Raw genomic sequence first — 20056 nt, forward strand, 5'->3', positions numbered from 1 at the left:
ACAGGTGAAAAGCTAAACTTTTAGTAATATAGCGAACAAGATCTGGAGGTTTATTTGTTGATTAAAGAGGAAGACTTCTAAGAGCTCAGCATGACATTTTAACATCAGGCTGAGAGTCAGTCATTTCTCTGCAAGGATGCAAAGCACTACTTCACACCACACCAACTAAAGCAAGCAATAGAAAATCTCTTGATGGAACCACCAAATTCACCTGTGCTGAATACAATATACACACAAAACTGAATCCTACACACTGCAAACATGATTTTCTATTATTATTTTTTAATCTTCGATGTCAGAAAGAGCAGCTTTCACTGCACGGACGTTTGGAGGTAAGACGGTACTCGTTGTCTGATGAAAACCCTTTTTTCCCCTCCAAGTGTTAAAGGTGAAAAGTCCCAACTGTTTCATTCCTGTCGATCTGAAAAGGTCAGCTGTCAGAGGGCGACCCGCACGCAGGACCGGAACCCGCTGCTCGTCTGACGCTGATCCTGTGGCGCCACCGTGTGGCCAGACAAATCACCCCCGGCCTGCGAGGGACACAACGGCACGGGTTCAAAGTTCAGCCGAAACTCAAGGGAAACGTGTCCATTTGCTGTACAGCGTAGACAGTTCGACGTTTAGCTTAGCATTAAACTATTTGGACGTCGAGAGTTAGTTTTTGTTTTTTGTTTTTTTTTACAATGAGTATTTAACGTTACTCACAGATGACGTCAGAGGGGCGACATACCTGGTTTTAAACGCTTGAATAAAAATCACACGAAATATTCAAGTTATGTGAGGCTGTTCAAACCGCGTCCATGTCACCAGACAGGCCATCCTGAAACAACTTGCTCCCACAGCTTGGATTTGAGGATCCCTGGCCTAGTCCAAGTCCTTCCTCCAACTGTGTCAAAACTGGAGAATCCAATTTTATTTTACTTCAGCTTTTGATAAAAAAAAAAAATAATAATAAAAAAAAAGCTAAAATTTTAACCTATATAGACGTGGGAGAGACATTGTGTCAAAAGAAACAGCACACAGATTCAGTAGGGTTAACTGGAAATGCACACATCTTAGATTTTTATTTGTAAAATATTTCCAAAACCATGTCTTTTTCATTCCACTTAAAAACTATAGGTACAAAATTGTGTTGTTTTGTCGAATAAAATTCAATAAAAGGTTTCTGAAAATTAGGTTCCTCACTTGTGGAAATATGAACCAAGTTCGTTGGGGTAGAGGCCTGGTATTTGAGCATCTACTAAAAATGCTTAAAAGACTAAAAATGCAATACTTAAATACGTATACTGAAAAAAAAAAGTTTTGCAATAAAGGCAAAATGCATCCATCGACAAAATAAGCCTTGGAGGAAACAAAATGAGAATGAAAACGGGCAAGACGAGGAGAACAGATATAGAATTTATTCTCAATATCCATTGCAAAGAATAGGAGGTGACACAGCTTGAAACAGATAATACAGAATTTATTTTTCAACCAGAAGTAGGAAAATACATAGATAGGTGTAAAGGAAACAAGCAGAACCTGTAGTCAAAAGAAAAAAAAAAAAAAAGAGTATAATAAAAAGAATAAAACTACTCCAAAGAGAATAAAAAGGACGGCTAAAGGATACAACAGAAAGCATTGTTTACCATTCAGTTGCAGGTTTAAACAGTATGTGTTGATTTGAAAACAGCTGCCTTGATTTCTCATCTGGGTTAATGGACATTCTACAACATTGTGCAAGTGTTCATCTTTTTTTTTTTTTCCTTATTTGCTGGTATTTTATGAATGGTAAACAATAGTTGGTCCAGTGCATAAACACAGTGACACAGATCAATATATGTACTCAGCTGACTACAGATAGACAATCCTGATCATTGAACAACTACCACTAAAATTGGCAAGAAGATGAGCAAATATACAAAATGGTTGATAAAAGAGAGAGGAAGAGTGAGGCGTGGGGGGAAAGGATTCAGGTAGGCAAATTTAAGATGCGCAAAACAGTTTTGAAGGATTAAACAGCTACATTTTAAAGATTAAAACAAAACAGCCGAATGTGAAAGTTTCCGGTTATTATTGCCAAGTTTAGCTGATGGAAGGACAAATTAAAAGGGATCAGAGAGAAACGACTTTGCTTTTCTTACAGCCCTACTTTGCATGAAGATGGAGGTTTGTTTGATTTATTTTCATTTTCTTTTTAAATGAGAGAAATGAAAAGGGTTGATTGGTTTCCTCTACAACACAACTGTACTACAAGCAGCTTTGGTTTGCAACTGTTACAAAAAGATGCAGCCATCAGACAAAAAACAAAAACACTAAGCTAAATAAGCTTGAACAATTAAAAAGCTTGCAATGTGATGATCCACTGGTGACAAATCCTGCTGTAATTTGACAGATCTTTAGAAGTAACAGGAGAAGTAACAAATAAACAGATTTGTGACTCGATATCATCACTAGCTAGTTTAACAGATAGAACCACCTTAAAGCACAAGATCAGAATGAGATGGGACTAGAAGTAGAGGGAAAAAAAATTATCACAGGACTGGTCTAACGGCACATCATTAGCATTTGCCATACAAACACGTTTTTTATTCTTTTGTATTTTTTTTTTAACACCCGGCAAAAAGTATTTGAAAATACTGAACTGCAGCCACTAGTGAGACAGCTCTGCTGCCCTAACCTACGGACACCAGCACTCTCCAGCTAGTGCAAAGAGACAGTCAAAGTAAAGCTGAAAAGCTAAAAAAGTTTTTAACATAAAGAAGAAAAAAAACATCCGTGTGTCGGGTTTTAACTGATAGTTACTTCCTTCTACGCCGCGTCTTCGGAAACCTTCGACCTCTCCAATCAACCCATCGAGACAACGTGTCGTGATTTTGACAGAGGATTTGGTTTGTGGTGGAAGGGATAAGAAAAGTCAAAGAAGGGTAAAAACAATGCAGCAGATCATCATGGTCATTGTAGAAATCATGATTTACACAAACACCAAAAATTCTGTCTTTTTAGAAAGAAAATAAGAAGTACATCTTTTATTCACACTTTTACAAAAAAAAAAAAAAAAAAAGGACAAACAAAAAAAAAAGAAGCTACCCTTTAAATCTACTACAATACTAATGCCATTCAGGAAAGAAAAAACAATTTGGACACATCGATTTTCACCAAAGGGGGAAAAACAGGAGCAACAAGAGACAGGGACCAAGTTGACACTTCCCATTTTCTTGCTTATTCGACATAAAAAAGTTCTCGTTTAAGTATAATAAGAGCTGCGTTTGAATCGTTTAAGTGCATTTCAAATAATCTCACATTTAACCGATTTCAACTTGTTTTTGAGATGGAACAAATCTGATTAACAGAAACTTGACAGGCTGGCCGTTGTGACAGAAACAGCAGGAATAAAAAGAACAATGGGCTCTTCCACCCTTTCCAATGCAAAGGCAAGAGGCAGGGGTGGTCCACAAATGGCACTATAGCTGCAATGACAATCGTAGAAAATCTATACAAAAAAGTGGGGCAAAGGATGTTTAAAAAAAAAAAATTTGAGAAGAGTAGCAGAAAAAGTCTGAGGTTGGATGGTTTATGGTGGTGGTGATGGATAAAAGCTCAGGGCTATTTGTGGCCAGGAAGGAAGCAAGGAAGGTTTAGGTAAACTGGGGGCAAAAAAACAAACAAACAAAAAAAAAAAAACAATCTGAGTGAATTTATAAAGACGACCCTGCTCATGTTCCATACAGTAGAGGAGAGGAGGGTGGGTGGAGAAAGCATACCTGATTACTAGAGAGCTCAATGAATAGGAAGGATATACACATCATCATTACATTGTCACATCTCATTAAAAAAATGAAATAAACATTAACCAAAAAAAAAAAAAAAAAAAAGGACATAAAATCTTCACAAATGTCTCAACAGTATTTAAAAATAAAAGGAGAGGAGGCTGCTCGGGCGTTCGTTGCATGTGAATAGTGCAAGACAACATCAACTGCTACAGTGAGTACGGGGCGTACGCGCGGGACTTCTCCGTGTTGTCGTTTACACTTCGCTTTGGAACCAGATGAACAGATGCGAATCGGCGCTGCGTGTCGTTTCGTCCAAACCGTCGGCAGCAGCCTGGATCATTGGCTTTGTTAATGGGCAGAAAGCAAGAGGTAAAAAAAATAATAATAATAATAATAAAAAAAATTTTTTTACTGTCTATTTACAACAAAGCAAATTAGCCAAAACAATACTGATGCATTACAGTTAATCTCTTGGGAGTGCAAAGAAGTGACAGCGAATGCGGCGAGCAGCCTCCTCTTTCGTCTTTTGTACAAGCTGGTAATATTAATTCATCTTAACATTAACTGGATAAAAATTTAGCCATAGTTTACAATACAATCTTTTTTTTTTTCTTAATCTGACCATAATTTACTCTTCGTACAAAAAAATGCCAGAAAACAGGTCTTTTTGTGGTTCATATACAATCATGTAAAGACTGAGTCTAGGTTTCTATTCTGTACAAACACTCGTGAAAAATCACTGCTTCTATGTGTGAACGTATGGCTGGGGGTGGAGGGAGGAGTCACTACTGGCCTTGGAGACAGTGCTACACATCTGCCTGAAAATTACCTGTGTATGTGTGTGTATGCATGTTTGATCTTGCATGAGTGAAGTTGGAGGTCATCTCCTGATAAGAGAGGAATGCTGGTTTTACTCCTCAGCCATATTTCGCTCTCTGGCAAAACGCAAATGACGTCAATAAAAAGGTTTGTGAAAGCCCCCCTACCTCCCATCGCTTAGCCGGTCGACCTAGCTCCCTTGCTCCTAACTCAAAAAAAAAAAAAGGTGATTCCTGGGCCACATGAGCTCCTCAGCACATGACTAGCATAACAACTATACAAGCTGGGGTGAAACTGTCTGCAAACAGGATGGTAGCTGCTCTCAGTTTCTCACGTTTTCTTTTTTTCCAAACTGCTGATGTCACATAATTCTGCTTCTTATGCACCAGGACCAGGGGTCAGAGGTGTGGACTATCTTATAGCACCGCAGGAGGCCGTGACCACACAGAAAGGCCTGAGCACCACAGAATGACAGCAGGAAAGATCCCCTCGGATCAGCTGCGGCGCATCCGCTTGCTGGGATGCTTAGCTAGTGATGAAAAGTTGCTTCTACCCGAAGCCCAAACGTGCGTATCTTGGAGAGACCGAGAATCTACGCAGGCTGCCCAGAGTACAGATGGATAGCGAGCACAAGCCAAACATGAAGGGACTGAGACTGACAAGTCTGCTGTCTTTGCTGGTTTTAGATTTATACAGGGACAGACAGACAGCTCTGCAGCTTCTCAGCGAAATGTCACCCACTCAGCCGCTTTTAAGCTTCCCCCATTAAAACCACACAGAGCCTCATGTGATGAATCTGAATGAGCTACCATCCCCTCTAGCTTGAAAGACAGAAAAATAAAAAAAGTATGTAGGGGTGGGAGTGTGAATCAGATGAGAAGAGGAAGTCCAAAACACGTGACACATAAACAGGACTGAACCAAGCAGTTAAAAAAGGACGTAAAAAGAAGAAGGAAAAAAATAACAGATTGAAAAAAAAGAAAAATATAGAATATCTATAACATTTTATACGAAATCCCTGTCAGCCAGACCTCACTGTACGAATATTTTACAGGTTGCGTTGTTTTTCGGTCTTCCTCCTCCAGAGGTGGCGGAGGTAAGAGCTGGTAGAGGGGGAAGCTGTGGTCGCAGCTCCCCCTGGTGGCATGGCAGGGTCTCACTACCTGCGTGCAGGCAAGTGCAGCCCATTGACCTGGGAGGGCACGTTGGGCAGGAGCAACTCCAGCTGAGCATAGAGGGAGAAGTGGTCAGAGGGGATGTGGGGGTGTGGGCAGCCGCTGACATTGTTCTCTACGAGCCAGTGAGGGTCCAGGGGGCCCAAGATGCCCAACACGTTCAGATGTGGCTTGGAGTAGAAAATATAGTCGATGACACCCTATGAGACAGAAGGATTATAGTGAGCAAATAAAACGGTTCATGCTGCTCAAGAGTGACATAAATAAACTCACCGCTGGTATTAACATCAATTTGTTTTACTTTTTGTCAGAAATGTCAACCATTTTGTTTCCATATAAAGTGGAAAGCAACTCTAAAGAATTTTAAAAACCAGATTTTCTCTAACCCCAACAGCTTGAAATTACACATACAGCCTGAAATATAGACAAAAACCATCATTTCTCAGCAAGATACAAAGAACGACTTTATGTAGCCATCATCAAGCCTCTGGCATAATTGTTGCACCATATTTCAAGACCCCTAATGGCAAAAATGATAACCGATTCTTGTTTTTAAAGAAAAGGAGAAAAGGTTAAAGACAACGGTTTAAAAAAAAGGATAAATTTGTGTTTTATTTATCAAATTACCTTAAAGTCGAAGGTGTAATTGGTGTAAGGCATTAGGCCGTTCTCATAGGCGCTCTTGAGCTTGAAGCCGTGGGTGATCCTGCCATTAGAAGTGCTGTTCTTGCCGTTGCAGTTGAATTTGGTCAGGCTGTCGCTGTAGCGAAGCTCCTTGAAATCCTTGTGGGTGCAGTCCACTCCGCCTGTGCTCAGGTACTCGACTACACCTGAGGAAAAAAACATCACACATGAAGTGACACATGCCCTACTGTGTTGGTCTGTTATTTAAATAAAAAAATATATACTTTCTATGATAATTTCTGAAATTTTAAATAATCAGAAACTTTTTCTTTTAAATCCAAGACTTTGGGGTGTTTGTTGTTTGTGTTTCCAATGACATACAAAAGTATGTTCACGTAAATTATCTCTACTGACTCCTTGGCTCCTTCCTCCTTAAACTACTACTGTCGTTTCCTGACCTTAGACCTGTACATGACCTGGATGGAGGGAAAATTAGCTGACGATCCGCTTTGCTTGTACTTTCTATATTGAAAAGAGGAGGTTCCCTACAAGCAGTTTGAGTTGGCTATACTTTTGTTTATCTGCATTTCTAACTTCTAATCTGTCTTAATCTGTGTAAATAGAGCAAATCTTCCCAGAAGCAATCTTTATTTTGAAAAGTTTACCACAGTTAAAAGAAAACACAGCTTATCTCTTCCAGAAATACCAAATATGCATTTTTTACAAGTTGAGTATCAATTGTTTTGTTTAAAACAGCAAATGTTTCCTTTTAGTATTATTCTTGGTTTAACCAGACCTGTAGTCTGACTTCTTACACTGGAGCCTTTTTTTTCTTAGGAGCACCAGAACAAACGCAAGATGCACAAAATTTTCAACTGCATCAAATTTAACTTCAAAGTTTTATTGTTTTTGTTATTACTGTCCATAAAGGTAATATTGATTTGTAAATGATTTATTATCGAGTAAACATAAAGGTATTTATTTGAATCAAATTGCACAAATATCATCAAGATAAATTTAAAGGAAGAAATAGAAGAAAAACTAAATGAGTCCAAATGTTTCAACACTCCTGAAAAGCTCATGAATAAATCAAACTGAACGTCTTGCTACGGTCAAGCCCTTTTTAGGTGAAAGAATTATGTCAGACTTAGGAAAGAGAAGTTCTTCTGCAATATTGTGGGCAACGTTAGACTTGATTATCATTCCTTCCTTGAAGAGATTTGCTGCTGCCTGCAGCTTAAAGGGGAAACATGGGGATGGAGATGCATGTAATGCGTTTTATAACATTTTTTTAACATTTTAATCCAAAATTGTTTATGGTTCATTACCATATACTTTGCTAAATTGTGAATGCATACATGGGGTTAAGTGCATTCACTTATGGGTGGCACTCACACCCTTGAGAAGGTGCAAGCGCCAGAACACATTTTGAATGAGCGAGCGTAAAAATTTATAAGCAAGGACCACAAATTATCGCTTGATGAAATATAGACATGCGCTCACATCAATCTCACTGTGCGCTCTGAATGGTGGCACAAATACAATGCCATAATTAGCAGTGCAATATGGCGATATCAGAAGGAAAAGGCAGTTTTTGAATGAAAGCTGTGGGATCTTACGCCAATCAATTAAAACTCCCACATCCCCATAATTATAATGGTCATATTAAACTGTTGCTCTTGCTTACTTACCAGAGTCGGGTAAGGAGTTGAGGTCAGCACACAGCACCAGTGGAATGGCACTGGTCTCACCAGAGGTGGACAGCTTGAAGCTGCGTGTTGCCTTGTCCACGATATTCTTCACCTCTGACAGGAACATCATGGTCTGGACCAACTTGACATCCGAGTACTCGGGATCCCAGTGCATGTGGGCGTTTGCCACCAGCAGGAGCTGTTTGTCCAGGCCGTGGAGTGACTTACCAGCTAAAAAGATCAATCACGAGCATATTTACAATATGTAAAATACATTTATGCATCTTAGGACTCCTTAAGCTACAATAGTTTAGTTACAGACAAAAGCCACATAAGGATCAATAGTAAAAGAAAATCTAAGACATAGGAGATCAAAATATGCAAGAATTCAAATAATAAAGATGAGGGGGAAAAAAAAAAACTACTCACAAGACATTTCCATCATCTCTTTGCGGACTTCAAGCAATACAGCTACTCCGATGTTGTCCTTGGTCATCACCCTGTTCAGCATCGCCTCTGAGCCCTCGGAGTTAGCCATGGCCAGCTGGTTGAACTCCACTGTGTGCTTCTGCACAGCGCTGAATCTGGAGTAAAAGGAAGAAATAAAAACCTTTCGCAGGCAATTGGAAGAATAAATGTTTTTAAAACCAAGTACATCTCTTATGGTATGCTGCAACAGGATGCAATTCAGGTCATTGACGAAGAAAAAATATTAAAATTTAAACTTTGCTTTAAATGGGAGCTCAAAATGATTCATGAGGGCCCCCCCCAAAAAAAAAAACTTTTGAACATGTTTTGAATGGACAAAAGCCTTTGGTTGGCTCTCAATGGATTAATTACTTCTTAACGAACAAGAACAAGATTTTTAAAAACTGTCAAGTATCAAAATAAGATATAAATAGAGCTCTGTGTGCTCTCCAAGCTCAGGTATGGGTTAGGGTGCAGAAAAAACTACAGAAATGTAGTTTCTCTAGCTGATGAGCTAGAAAAAAAAAGAAAAATAAATGAATTATGCTTTTTTTTTTTAAAAGTTGTTGAATGCTAACATGTTTAACTCTGGAGTTGGGTAGAGAACCCAAAAATTGTACTGAAGTATGAGTGGCACAGCTTTTTGAAACTTTTTACTCAGGAGGAAAAAAGTATTTGCTATAAATGCTGTTCAAGTCCTGAATAACCGATGAGAACCACTGACTTAACGTTTAAAAATGATGTCAAACAGCAAAAAATTTATGCATAATCTTTTATATTTTGAAGATGAATTTATTTTTTTATACATTTTTAATATAAAACTTATTAAAGTAATACTACAAGTAATGCAAACTTCCACTGAGAGTGTTTGCTGTTTTTCACATATCTTCAGATACAAACTAACATCAAAACATCAGCGCCGGTGTTCAAACAAAAAACTTTATTCAAATAGTGATATTTCACATAATGTTACTCAAGTAAAAAGTACTGTGTAGTAAAACTACTCTTACAATTATTTTTTTTTACAAAAACTTGCTCAAGTAAATGTAATGTAATTACCCACCTCCATAATTAGCAGTGAATGTGGTGATTTTGTGCAGAAGCTCAAATTCTTTTCACTTCATCTTGCTTACAGAATTACATTTCTTTTAAGTTTTTAGAGCCTTTTAAGTTTTAGCCTTTTAGTCTGGTAGACTTGGTTCGATTGGGGACTAAAATTGCAACATTTATGACATTTTCAGACCTGTAGTTTGCATTCACATTGCACTGTGTCAATACACCCTTAATGGTTAATAGAAATATTTTTTCCTCTGGAGTTGTATTGTGACTGAACCAGGACTTATTTTTGTTAATTTCTTCTTTGGTTTAAGAAGAAATTCTTAAACCATTTACATTTTGAATTTTTATGTTTTATTTATTAGCACAAATAAAATGAGCTTAATTAGACTTATTCTTGTTTTCCCAGATGTCACACCCCATAATTATATAATTCATAACTTGAAAACCTGTTGACATTTCATACGAAATGGTGTCAAAATGCAAAGACTAAAGGTATTTAAAAAAAAAATCATATTGAAAAGAAAAATTATGATGTTTTTTCTTCTTAAAAGAAAGAAATCTATTGTTCCATAGATTTCTTTAAATATTCTGACAGCGCAAGTTCTGATCCAAAAATAAAACAGCCGGCAACAACAGACGTTTTTTCAATCTATATTTCAACATTATTCCAATGGGAATAATGTTGGGACTACTCACTTTTCTGTTTTGAAGAAGATTGCACATCCATCCACATGTTTACGATCCGACTCGGACATCGTTCTAGCTCGTGACTTTGGACTGAAGAACCCGTCGTATCCCTGCTCTTTCAACTCTGGCAAGAAGAAATTGAAGTACTGCTCCGTTTCCACTTCCTGCAAATGAACAAGATGATATAAACTGCTAATATAATGGTGCACATTTCTGAAACCTCAAACAGATAAATCAATTTATTTATCTGTTTTACTGAGATATTACTATATATTGAATCATGTTTAAAAAATTTGTCAACAAATGTGAATAATATCTTTGTAGTGGAATTACATTACTTAAGGCAGAAAATTATCTAGCTCTAGCAAAGTGTTATGATGGCAATGGAGCAGAGACACCAACATCTGGGGAAAAATAATTAAGGCATATCCTCCATTAAACAACTGTTAAATGGAGGATATGCCATTTAACAAAAAAAATTTTGTTGTCCCAAACAAAAAATTTACAATTTTGTTTTGCCATTTGGAAACAAAATAAAACTGTATTGTATTGTAGAAACTGTGCATATACTTTATTGTATAAATGTGAATAACTTTGTAATCCCTTTGTCTTTCCAGTGTATTGCAAGTTTGAGCTCCTATATAAAGGAACAGCTAGGCAATTTCTCCCTCCCTTTGTGGTTAATAATTATAATCTCAAATGGATCTTATGTAAGTTTAAACACCTGAATGTGTGTGTTTTATAGTTCTTAGAAAAAGGAACCACAACCTGGGCAACATGACTATGTTAGTTTGTGAATTATTACAATGCGTCCATAATCTGCTGCAGCAGAAAGATCATAGGATTGTCTGAAGGTCAAATTCTATTTGTTGAACTGCTAAACTCTCGCTCTGATCTTAGTTTGATTTCTCCTTTTTCCTTCAGCTTCATGATATAACTTGTGATATGGGAAAGAGTATCACAACAGAAATGAAAAAAAAAAAAAAAAGCTGGAGCAAAATTGCGATGGCAATTGATGAACCTGGTTACTCTTCTGCTACTCATTAGTGCTACAATGAATGAATGTGCTTTAGAAGTAATTAGATCTCATAAAACCATAAGTAAACCTTTATCCTTGTTAACTAGGAAATGCTTTTTTTTTAGTTAAAGCTACCCTGATGTTTCAATCATTCAATTTTCTGAAAAAGGTCCATGCATATATTCTACGTCAACACAGGAAAAAAAAATCATAAAATTATAAGTAAACTGTACCGTTTAATTAAATGAGAAAACCGAAAAAAAATGTAAAAATTAAAACCAGTATTTATTATGAGGAAAAAAAAAAACTATTGTGATGCAACAAATACAGTTCTTGCTCGCAATGTCTCAGTTCTTAATCCAAAGCTTTGATTTTTGGTTACGTCTTTTTTGGGTCAAAATAAGTCCACAAACTAAAGTTTCTGCTTCAACGTCGTTGTCCATGTTTGTTTACTCTAAATTCAGGTGTGCAGAATTTTTAGGGATTTCATATCTGGAATTGAAATGTCCTTAAGTGGAACCTCACACTCTACGATCGAACCCGTCATACCTACAATTTTAAATCAGCTAGTGTGTGATCTCTCACGTTTTGAGAATCGGCCGACAATTCTAAAATTGTGTAGTGTGAACTGGGCTTAATGAGGTCACAAAAGATTGTTACACTATGATCCAGCTGCTAATGACGTTTCTAAAAGTTATTGATTTGATAAGATTTAGCTCACAAACCCTTTTTGTTAATTTCCTGTCAGATGAATGTATGAAGTAATGGGTGCTGTTTAATTCAGATTGTATCTACCTATATTTATGAACTATAATAATTAGATTTTTCTGTGATAGTATACATTAAACCTTAAAAATTAATATGATGTAATTTTTTTCCATCTTTTACAAGTTTTGTAGCAATAATAAAGGTGACTGATATGCTCTACTACCTACAGCAGTGGTTGGGTGGAGACCTAAAGAGGAACGATCTAGAGTCAATGCACAGCTTCAGTTATTACAACTAAAAACTAGCGATCAGGCCCGAAACCTGGGAGTAGTGATGGACTCGGACTTGAACCTCCAGAGCCACATAAAGACAGTAACAAAATCAGCCTTCTATCACCTGAAGAACATCTCCAGGATTAGAGGACTAATGTCTCAGCCAGATCTAGAGAAACTCATCCATGCGTTTGTCTTTAGTCGCATTGATTATTGCAACAGCATCTTCACAGGCCTGTCCAACAAATCAATCAAACAGCTGCAGTTGATCCAGAACGCTGCTGCTCGCGTTCTCACTACAACAAGGAAGATAGAGCACATAACACCAGTTTTAAAGTCCCTCCACTGGCTCCCAGTAGCTCAAAGAATAGATTTTAAAATACTGTTGTTAGTTTATAAATCACTGAACGGTTTAGCACCACAATACATCAAAGATCTGCTGTTGTTGTATCAACCTTCCCGACCTCTCAGGTCTTCTGGTTCTGGTCTGCTCTGCATCCCAAGAACCAGAACCAAAAGAGGAGAAGCAGCTTTCAGCATCTATGCACCAAAAATTTGGAACAAACTTCCAGAAAACTGTAAAACAGCGGAAACCCTGACTTCCTTCAAATCTCAAGAAAAAACGCACCTGTTAAGAATTGTATTTGAAATGTAATATGTATGGATTTGATTTTGTGGATATGTATGTAATCTTTTTTTTTCCTGTTGTGGGCAACGGGGCCCGGCGAATACCCGTGGTTAAACGGACGGCGGAGTCCGGCGGTAACAGGCGCTTAAATTCCGTGACAAAGGGAAGGGGGAAGAAAGGAAAGGAAAAAGGGAAAAGAAAAAAAAAAACTTGGTATTTTATTCTATGTTGCATGCCTTTGTGTTTTGTGTTTATGATGTAAAGCACTTTGAAATGCCTTGTAGCTGAAATGTGCTATACAAATAAAATTTGATTGATTGATCCCAGCAGACACTGAGAGCAAGAGGAACAGCGTATAAAGGTCCATTACATTAGTCCAACGGGTAAGTTTATAAACGTCTCACAAACATGCGCAGATATTTACAATAAGCAAATAATGTTACATGCAAATGTCTGGACCAGCAAACCAGCTAAAATCTGCAAGGGAAGGTCAGAGCCAGCCAGCAAACCTGAACACAGCTTTTTCAAACTAAGAACAGTATTAAACCCCAGTCGACATTGGCAGATGGAAACGGAAAACTACATGTAGCATGTACATATCCTAATCAAGTGGCTGCTTATGGAACATAATTAAGCTATAATTACAATAATTCAAAACAGTCTGGGTAGAGAAGAATATGGCTCTTTATGAACTCCAAAGAATCTGAGAAATTTACAGAAAAAGTAACCCTCACCTAACAGTGTGGTCAGGAGTAAGAAAAAAAGCCAAAAAGTCGTCAGAAATCACAAAAAAAAAAGTTTTAGTAAAGTGTCTCAAATTGAACGCCAACAACTGAAATTGTTATGCTGATATTATGTGAAGACTCATCACTTAACACAATTATTCAACATGAAATTGCACATTATCATTCAAGTTCTCTTTAAAAAATGCTTCATAGTTTTTAGTTAAAAACTTTTAGTTTTGTAATCAATTAAAAAAATACTCAGACTTTCTTAAAACTAATAAGATAGTCCACAACAAAAATATGTACTTTGCAAACAAAGAAGTTTCAACCAGTGGGCAAAAGGGCATATACTGCCATAACCACCTCTACTTACAATAAGTAAAATGTTTACTTTCATTAGATTTCTTAACTTAATTAGAACTCATTACTGACAACAAAGTCACTGTATGAATATCACACAATCTACTGGAAATTAGTGGGACACTAAACTTTCATAGTAATGTCAAGCTAGTGCCTGGATGGATTGTCTTTGCTTTCAAAACTGCCTCAACCCCTCATGGCATAAATTCAACAACGCGTCAGAAATATTCCTCACATATTTTGGTCCATACCGACATGACAGAATTGCAAATCCTGCAGATTTGTTGGCTGAATATTGTTAAAATTAATTTCCCGTTCCACCACAACTTAATTTAGCGTTCAATTAAATGAAGAACCGCTTGCAGAGGCGTGCCTAATAAAGTGTCAGGTGAGTTTGGAGTGATTTACAGGAAAAGCTTATAGCAGATTGTTTGAACATTATAACAAAGAAAAAGGTTTTGAGTACATTCATTTTTGAGTTATTCCAGTCAGGTATTAATCATCAAGCAACAGTTTTCTAAATAACTGAGTGAAAATCTTTTCTCTCATTCTAACAACAATGATTGATCTGATCATTCCCTCCTGTCTAGTCCCATTAAATCCATAGTTATTGAAAAAAAAGTACAGTAAGTAATATTTATTTTACAATAGTGAGGTACACTATCTGACTAATAATCTGACTTGTATGTGATGTTTTTCTAAGGATGTCATCTTGCGTAATGCACATCATGGAGATTGTTTGTGTAATCATGTGATGTAGGGCCAAAATTGTATCTTTTCACAAAAAGATGTTTTTAAAAACTTTTTGGTATTAATATAATGAACAAAAAAAACAACTTTTTTAACTTTAAGCATCCTTTATCTTTTCTTACCTGCAAACTTATGATGTCTGCATTGCAGCCTAGGATTTCCTGCATGATAGATTTCTTCCTGTACTCCCAGTTCAAAGCCCAGGAGGGGCAGTAGCCGTACAGCTGTCGTGTGGCATACTTATCGCACAGCACATTGTAACACATAACTGAGAACAGTGCTATGAAAAGGAAACAGAAACCAAAAGAAATGCACTTAGTTGAACAGAAATGAGCCAAGTCCTCATATGTTGCTGATTTATACCGAAAAGGAGAAACTTTTAAAGCTACAGAGCTTTAAATTCTGCCATAAAACAGAGTTGTTCAATTTAGCCAGAAAATATAGAATATTAGTATGATAATGTCTTATTACAAGCAATTTGAAAAACTGACTATTTTGATTGTTTAAAATAAAACATATAAATAAAACTATCTTAACACTCACTTTGACATTTATATATCAGCCTTATTTTTGTGATACATTTTCAACAGTAACAAACAATCAAGATCCCGCAGATGCAAATAAACCTGATTTTGCTTCAACATGTATAAAATGTAAGGGGGGGGAACACAAAAACAGTAATAAAATGAAACAAAGAAAAAAAAAACATTTCTAATATTTGTTTAAAGTTATGGTGTGTGTACATCAGCCTTACTTGCTGGACGTGTTCGGTCTGGTTCCTGGAGCGAGATCCATGACCTAGCTGGTGGCTGCTCTGTTGGTACTGTTCAGAAGAAGAAAAACAAGTCAATATAAAAAAATGAAGTGTTTAAATTTAGTTTTTGAATTAATAAATTTGACATATTATTTATGCACATAATATCACAAAAGAAAACCAAAAATACACTTCAGGCTCCAGGCTCAGGTTAGCAGAGGATGCTAAATACTCACTGCGCTTAATAGCCCCTGCCAGATTGTCTAACAAGTAGCTGAGCAGTCTCCGTGTGCCGTCAGGTTCCTGATAGAGGCTCATAATTTCTTGTGCAAGTGGGTTTCCTGGAAAGGAAGAGATTATCAGCCTGCCTCAAGAACCAGATTTAAGGCTTAAAATAAAAAAAAATAAAAAAACTTGTGCAAGCCTCTTACCTTTTAACCCCAGTGTCTGTAACTGAAAAAGTTTTCCCAATTCAAATGGGAGAACTCGCAACTGGTTGTTATTTAAAAGCAATTCCCTGCAGAGACCAAATAAGATATATATTAAAAAAAAAAACATTATTATCTTGGAAACAGTTTACCACACTCCCTGTGTTACGATTTAGACCAAAACCTTCATACTTCTCAGCGTTTATGTAATTAAATAATGAACAGAGTCCAAACGCACAAGCAACTTGTGGTGGCTGCCCTCTTTATCTCTGCACTAATTGCATTATGTAACCTGGCATCACTGACCTGAGAGACACCATGTTGCCGAGCTCTGCCGGCAGGCTCCTGATCTTGTTGGATGAGAGATCCAGGTACACCAGGTTGTGTAGTTTGGCAATGTCTGGCGGGATGCGTGACAGAGAGTTGTCACTGAGGTGCAGGGCAGTGAGGTGGGTGAGAGACCACAGGGCGGTGCTGAGACTCCTTACTCGGCCTGCAGAAAAAAACGCAAAGAAAAATTTACATGCATTTAGTGTCTTATATCACAATTATACAATTTTTAACTGTAGTTAAAAAAGAAAAAAAGGGGGGGACCTAAACAACTTCAGAATTTAGTATCACTATAATAAAAATGAAAAAAAAAACACTAAATATTCTAAGACACTCCACAAAACAAGCAGATCCCAGTTGTGTCTGAAAATATTACATTTATATTAAATTATAAATAATTCTCATTGTCCTCTTCTGATCTACCAATGAACCTACAAATTGATGTTGGATATTGGCAGACGTGACTCGATCCTTATAGAGCACCTAAAAAATTAAGCAATTATATTTTGCAATGAGGCCATTCTTCCACAGTAAATAAATAATGTTTGCTAAAACAAGCATCTGGACATTTATCACACTAAGATTTAAGTTGAGATTTTTGGGAACATGGTGGCATCATGTGCACAAGCAAGGGTTGCAGGTTAAACCTAAAGGCCAGACGCTGGACTTCGAAACATTGAATCAGAATGACAATGCAACATTTGGAGAAATGTCTTCCCTGCATATGTGTCTGTTTTTAAAGACCAGGGAACAAAGCTAACTTTTCTGTTTACATACAAACTCAGATTCGCACTGAGAAATTGGTTATGAAACAAATTTTTGTAGTATAACTACCATTATAAATATTTACCATGACAACCCACCTCCCCCAAAATAATAATAAAAAAAAAATCCTGAGCAATCTCTTGGTAAGTTTTCATCAATATGGAGTTTTGTGTCAGATAAACAATCAGAGCAGATGGCACTCATTACCTCTACAAAAAACACACAGGCAGACATTGAAATTTAAACATTTTTCTCATTCTCATAATATGCCACATAATAATTTTTACGACAATAATGCAGCATATGGGAAAGCAAAGACCATCAATCACATAACCAGCAAACAGCCCAGAGATCATTCTACTTTAGAACCTTTGGTGAAAATCAAAGGTAAAGGGGCTTACATGACTCCATCTGAGAATGCTGCAACACGACTGGTGAAAAATAATTTCATTGGTGAATTTAAAAAAATTCTATATTTTTTTTCCAAATTATTAAAAGAGTTTTGTGTTGCATTTGTTTTTACAACAAGAAATTAAAAATCACTGAACAGCCTCCAGCAGCAACAGTTCTGTATTATTTTCATAATGTAAAATAATCAATAAAATCATAACATTTTATGTTGACATTAAAAAATGGAATACATTTTAGTATGACAAGGATTGGGGCTTATTTATACATGTTCTATTGATTACAAAACATATGTAAATAACATCAGTGAACACATAGCTGGCTTTTGCCCTCTAATGTGTTCATCAAGGACTATGCTACCAACTGTGACTTCTACTGAAAAACTTTTTATTGGCCAATTTGACTTGAAGTTTTGAGATTTCCTGATAACAGGAAAAACAACTGTCTTTCTCTTCATGTTTTATTTTAAGTTTCAGTTTGACAAAATTGTGTTCAAATTTACGTAAATGGAATGAAATCCATTAAACAACTTATGTGTACACCAGGTAATGTTCTCAGTTACGTTAATAAGAAAAAATACAACCGATTTGAGATATTAGTTTATTAATTTGACGGTATTGGATACGGTATTCAATACCATGAATAAATTGACATAATTTAGACAATTTTAGGATTAAATATACTGTTTACATTGAGTCCACACTGAATAGCTTTTTGTACATCCCAGAATATTCTATTGCTGTTGATCAAAGTAAGAAAATATTGTGCAGTAACAAATATGAACTTTATGTTGAATAATATGGCTATTACATGTCGGCTCACTTAGATCCTCTAAAGCAAATGGGACATTATCAAAATTTTACTTTTCATATTGTGTGGCTATCAAAATTTTTCATCACAAATTTTTGGAATTATTTGGGGTATTTAAATCTTCTTATAGTCATAATCCTTTGCTTCAACATAAGTGTTGAAAATATAGCTACAAAATCAACTAACAAAACAATTAATTTGCTAAAGACATGCACAATACCTTTAACTGAAAAACAATTAAAACCCCCAGTCTTAAAGGTTGCAGACAAATTAAAGGTTTTCCAGTCGGAAGCATAAAACAATCACAGCAAGATTCTCTGCATTTCCTACAAGAGAAGAAACTTACCACTAATTTCCAGCTCAGCCCAGTATGACTTCTTCCCATTTGCTGCCTCCTCGCTAGACATAATTGTATACATCCGCCTGGGATCCGGCGGGTCATATTTTTCCTTGGGCATTCCTATAACACTACAGAAATTGTGTGTAATAAAGCTGTCAGTGGTGAATATAAAAAGTCCGTCAATATGCAATAAATTGGAAGACATAGCCTATGGTTTTGGCCTGAAACTATAGTTCAGTATCCCCATCTACAGGATGATGAGGCTGTCAATTTTATTATTCAACAACTCTGCAGACAAATGTCAACACTTATTAAAACCGTTCAAAAATGTTAACAAGATCATGATCTAACTGTGCATCAAAAGCAATATTTTCTAAGAAAACGTGCCACATATTGATATAAAGACTGATTTCTTTGTTGTTACATAAGTTAAAAGCGGAACACCTAGAGAATACATTATAGAATCTTCCCGCCAGATTTAGAAAAACGGAAATTTTACAACTAAACAAGATTTTGTTCAGGATAAAATAAAATAAAAAACTGCACAGCGAAAAAGCCAAGATAAACAAAGATACTCTCACCGATTGTTCTCCTCGGTGACGCTAACTGATTAGCCTAGCTTAACCTAAATTGGCAGCTATCGGACTACATAACAAACCCAGATCCCCAACTACCTCGCAGACGAGCAATCTGCTGAAAAGGCCAATTTAAATTAGTATTAAACCTTAGTTACCACAGTCCGAAGCCTTTTCAAAAAACGTCAAAAAAATAAAATGCTGGATACATTTGAAAATATTGTGTGCACTTGTTGTTTACATAATAGCAAAGCACTGAATTGCGCATAAACACAAGGCCACGAATACACGCCAAACGCCACTTTCGCCTACTTTCTGTTTCAAAAGCAATAATAATTGCTATTGAATGGAAAAAAAACACCTGCGCTCTTAAAACAGGCCCGAAACGATTAACTTGCAAGCAACTGCGAGCATTTAGCTTAGCCTGGCTAGCCTATAAGCTAAAAGCTAACATCTCAATTATTTGAAGCTGACCGAGTTCCTATTGAAATACTTTGCTACACGAAGGGAGATCTGTGTACAATAACCCCAAAGATGTTTACATGAATACGAGGGTATAACACAGAGGGTTTCATTTTACCTGCAAGAGCATACCAAATCGCGAGGACGACTGCGTGTTCTCTTTTGTTTTCTAGCTACTTCTTCCCCGTTTCCGCTGCTGTATCATGGCGACTGTAAGGATTTTTTTTCTCTCGCTCGATAACAGCGCTGCATCCTATTGGCTGCCGTCTAGAAGGTCCAACCAGCTGTTGAACCACAATAAATAGAAACCTATGCTTTTAGATTGGTGGACCATTTTGTGATGGATAGACAAACATAGATATGTGCAATAAATTTACAAATATGCCTCAAAGACCACTTTATTCAAAAACTATATGTACAGGTAGTGTGGCATAAACAGGAAACTGAA

The 20056-nt window shown here is 36.6% G+C and overlaps 1 protein-coding gene across 1 annotated transcript; it reads right to left on the reverse strand.

The window, feature by feature from the left end:
- Window positions 1–1376: 1376 nt before the first annotated feature.
- Window positions 1377–19984, reverse strand: cnot6a (CCR4-NOT transcription complex, subunit 6a). The gene is made up of 12 exons (XM_055034054.1): window positions 19727–19984; window positions 18578–18699; window positions 16225–16411; window positions 15922–16007; window positions 15727–15831; window positions 15491–15559; window positions 14859–15016; window positions 10285–10439; window positions 8491–8645; window positions 8062–8292; window positions 6374–6576; window positions 1377–5946 (listed from the first exon to the last, which is right to left on the reverse strand). The coding sequence occupies exons 2-12, from the start codon at window positions 18687–18689 to the stop codon at window positions 5731–5733; spliced, it is 1677 nt and encodes a 558-aa protein (XP_054890029.1). The 5' UTR covers window positions 18690–18699; window positions 19727–19984; the 3' UTR covers window positions 1377–5730.
- Between the last annotated feature and the right edge of the window lie 72 nt (window positions 19985–20056).

This window comes from Poeciliopsis prolifica, unplaced genomic scaffold, assembly GCF_027474105.1.
Source record: "Poeciliopsis prolifica strain line A6 unplaced genomic scaffold, Auburn_PproV2 SCAFFOLD009, whole genome shotgun sequence".
NCBI lineage: Eukaryota > Metazoa > Chordata > Actinopteri > Cyprinodontiformes > Poeciliidae > Poeciliopsis > Poeciliopsis prolifica.

What these genes read in the sequence shown, in the direction of transcription:
- cnot6a (XM_055034054.1), bottom strand. Translation starts at nt 18,689, where the DNA reads ATGCCCAAGGAAAAATATGACCCGCCGGATCCCAGGCGGATGTATACA. An exon ending in ACAGACACTGGGGTTAAAAG is followed by an intron (nt 15,832 to 15,921) that starts GTAAGAGGCTTG and finishes CTTCCTTTCCAG; the next exon opens with GAAACCCACTTGCACAAGAA. An exon ending in ATCTTCTTCAAAACAGAAAA is followed by an intron (nt 8,646 to 10,284) that starts GTGAGTAGTCCC and finishes CTTTTACTCCAG; the next exon opens with ATTCAGCGCTGTGCAGAAGC.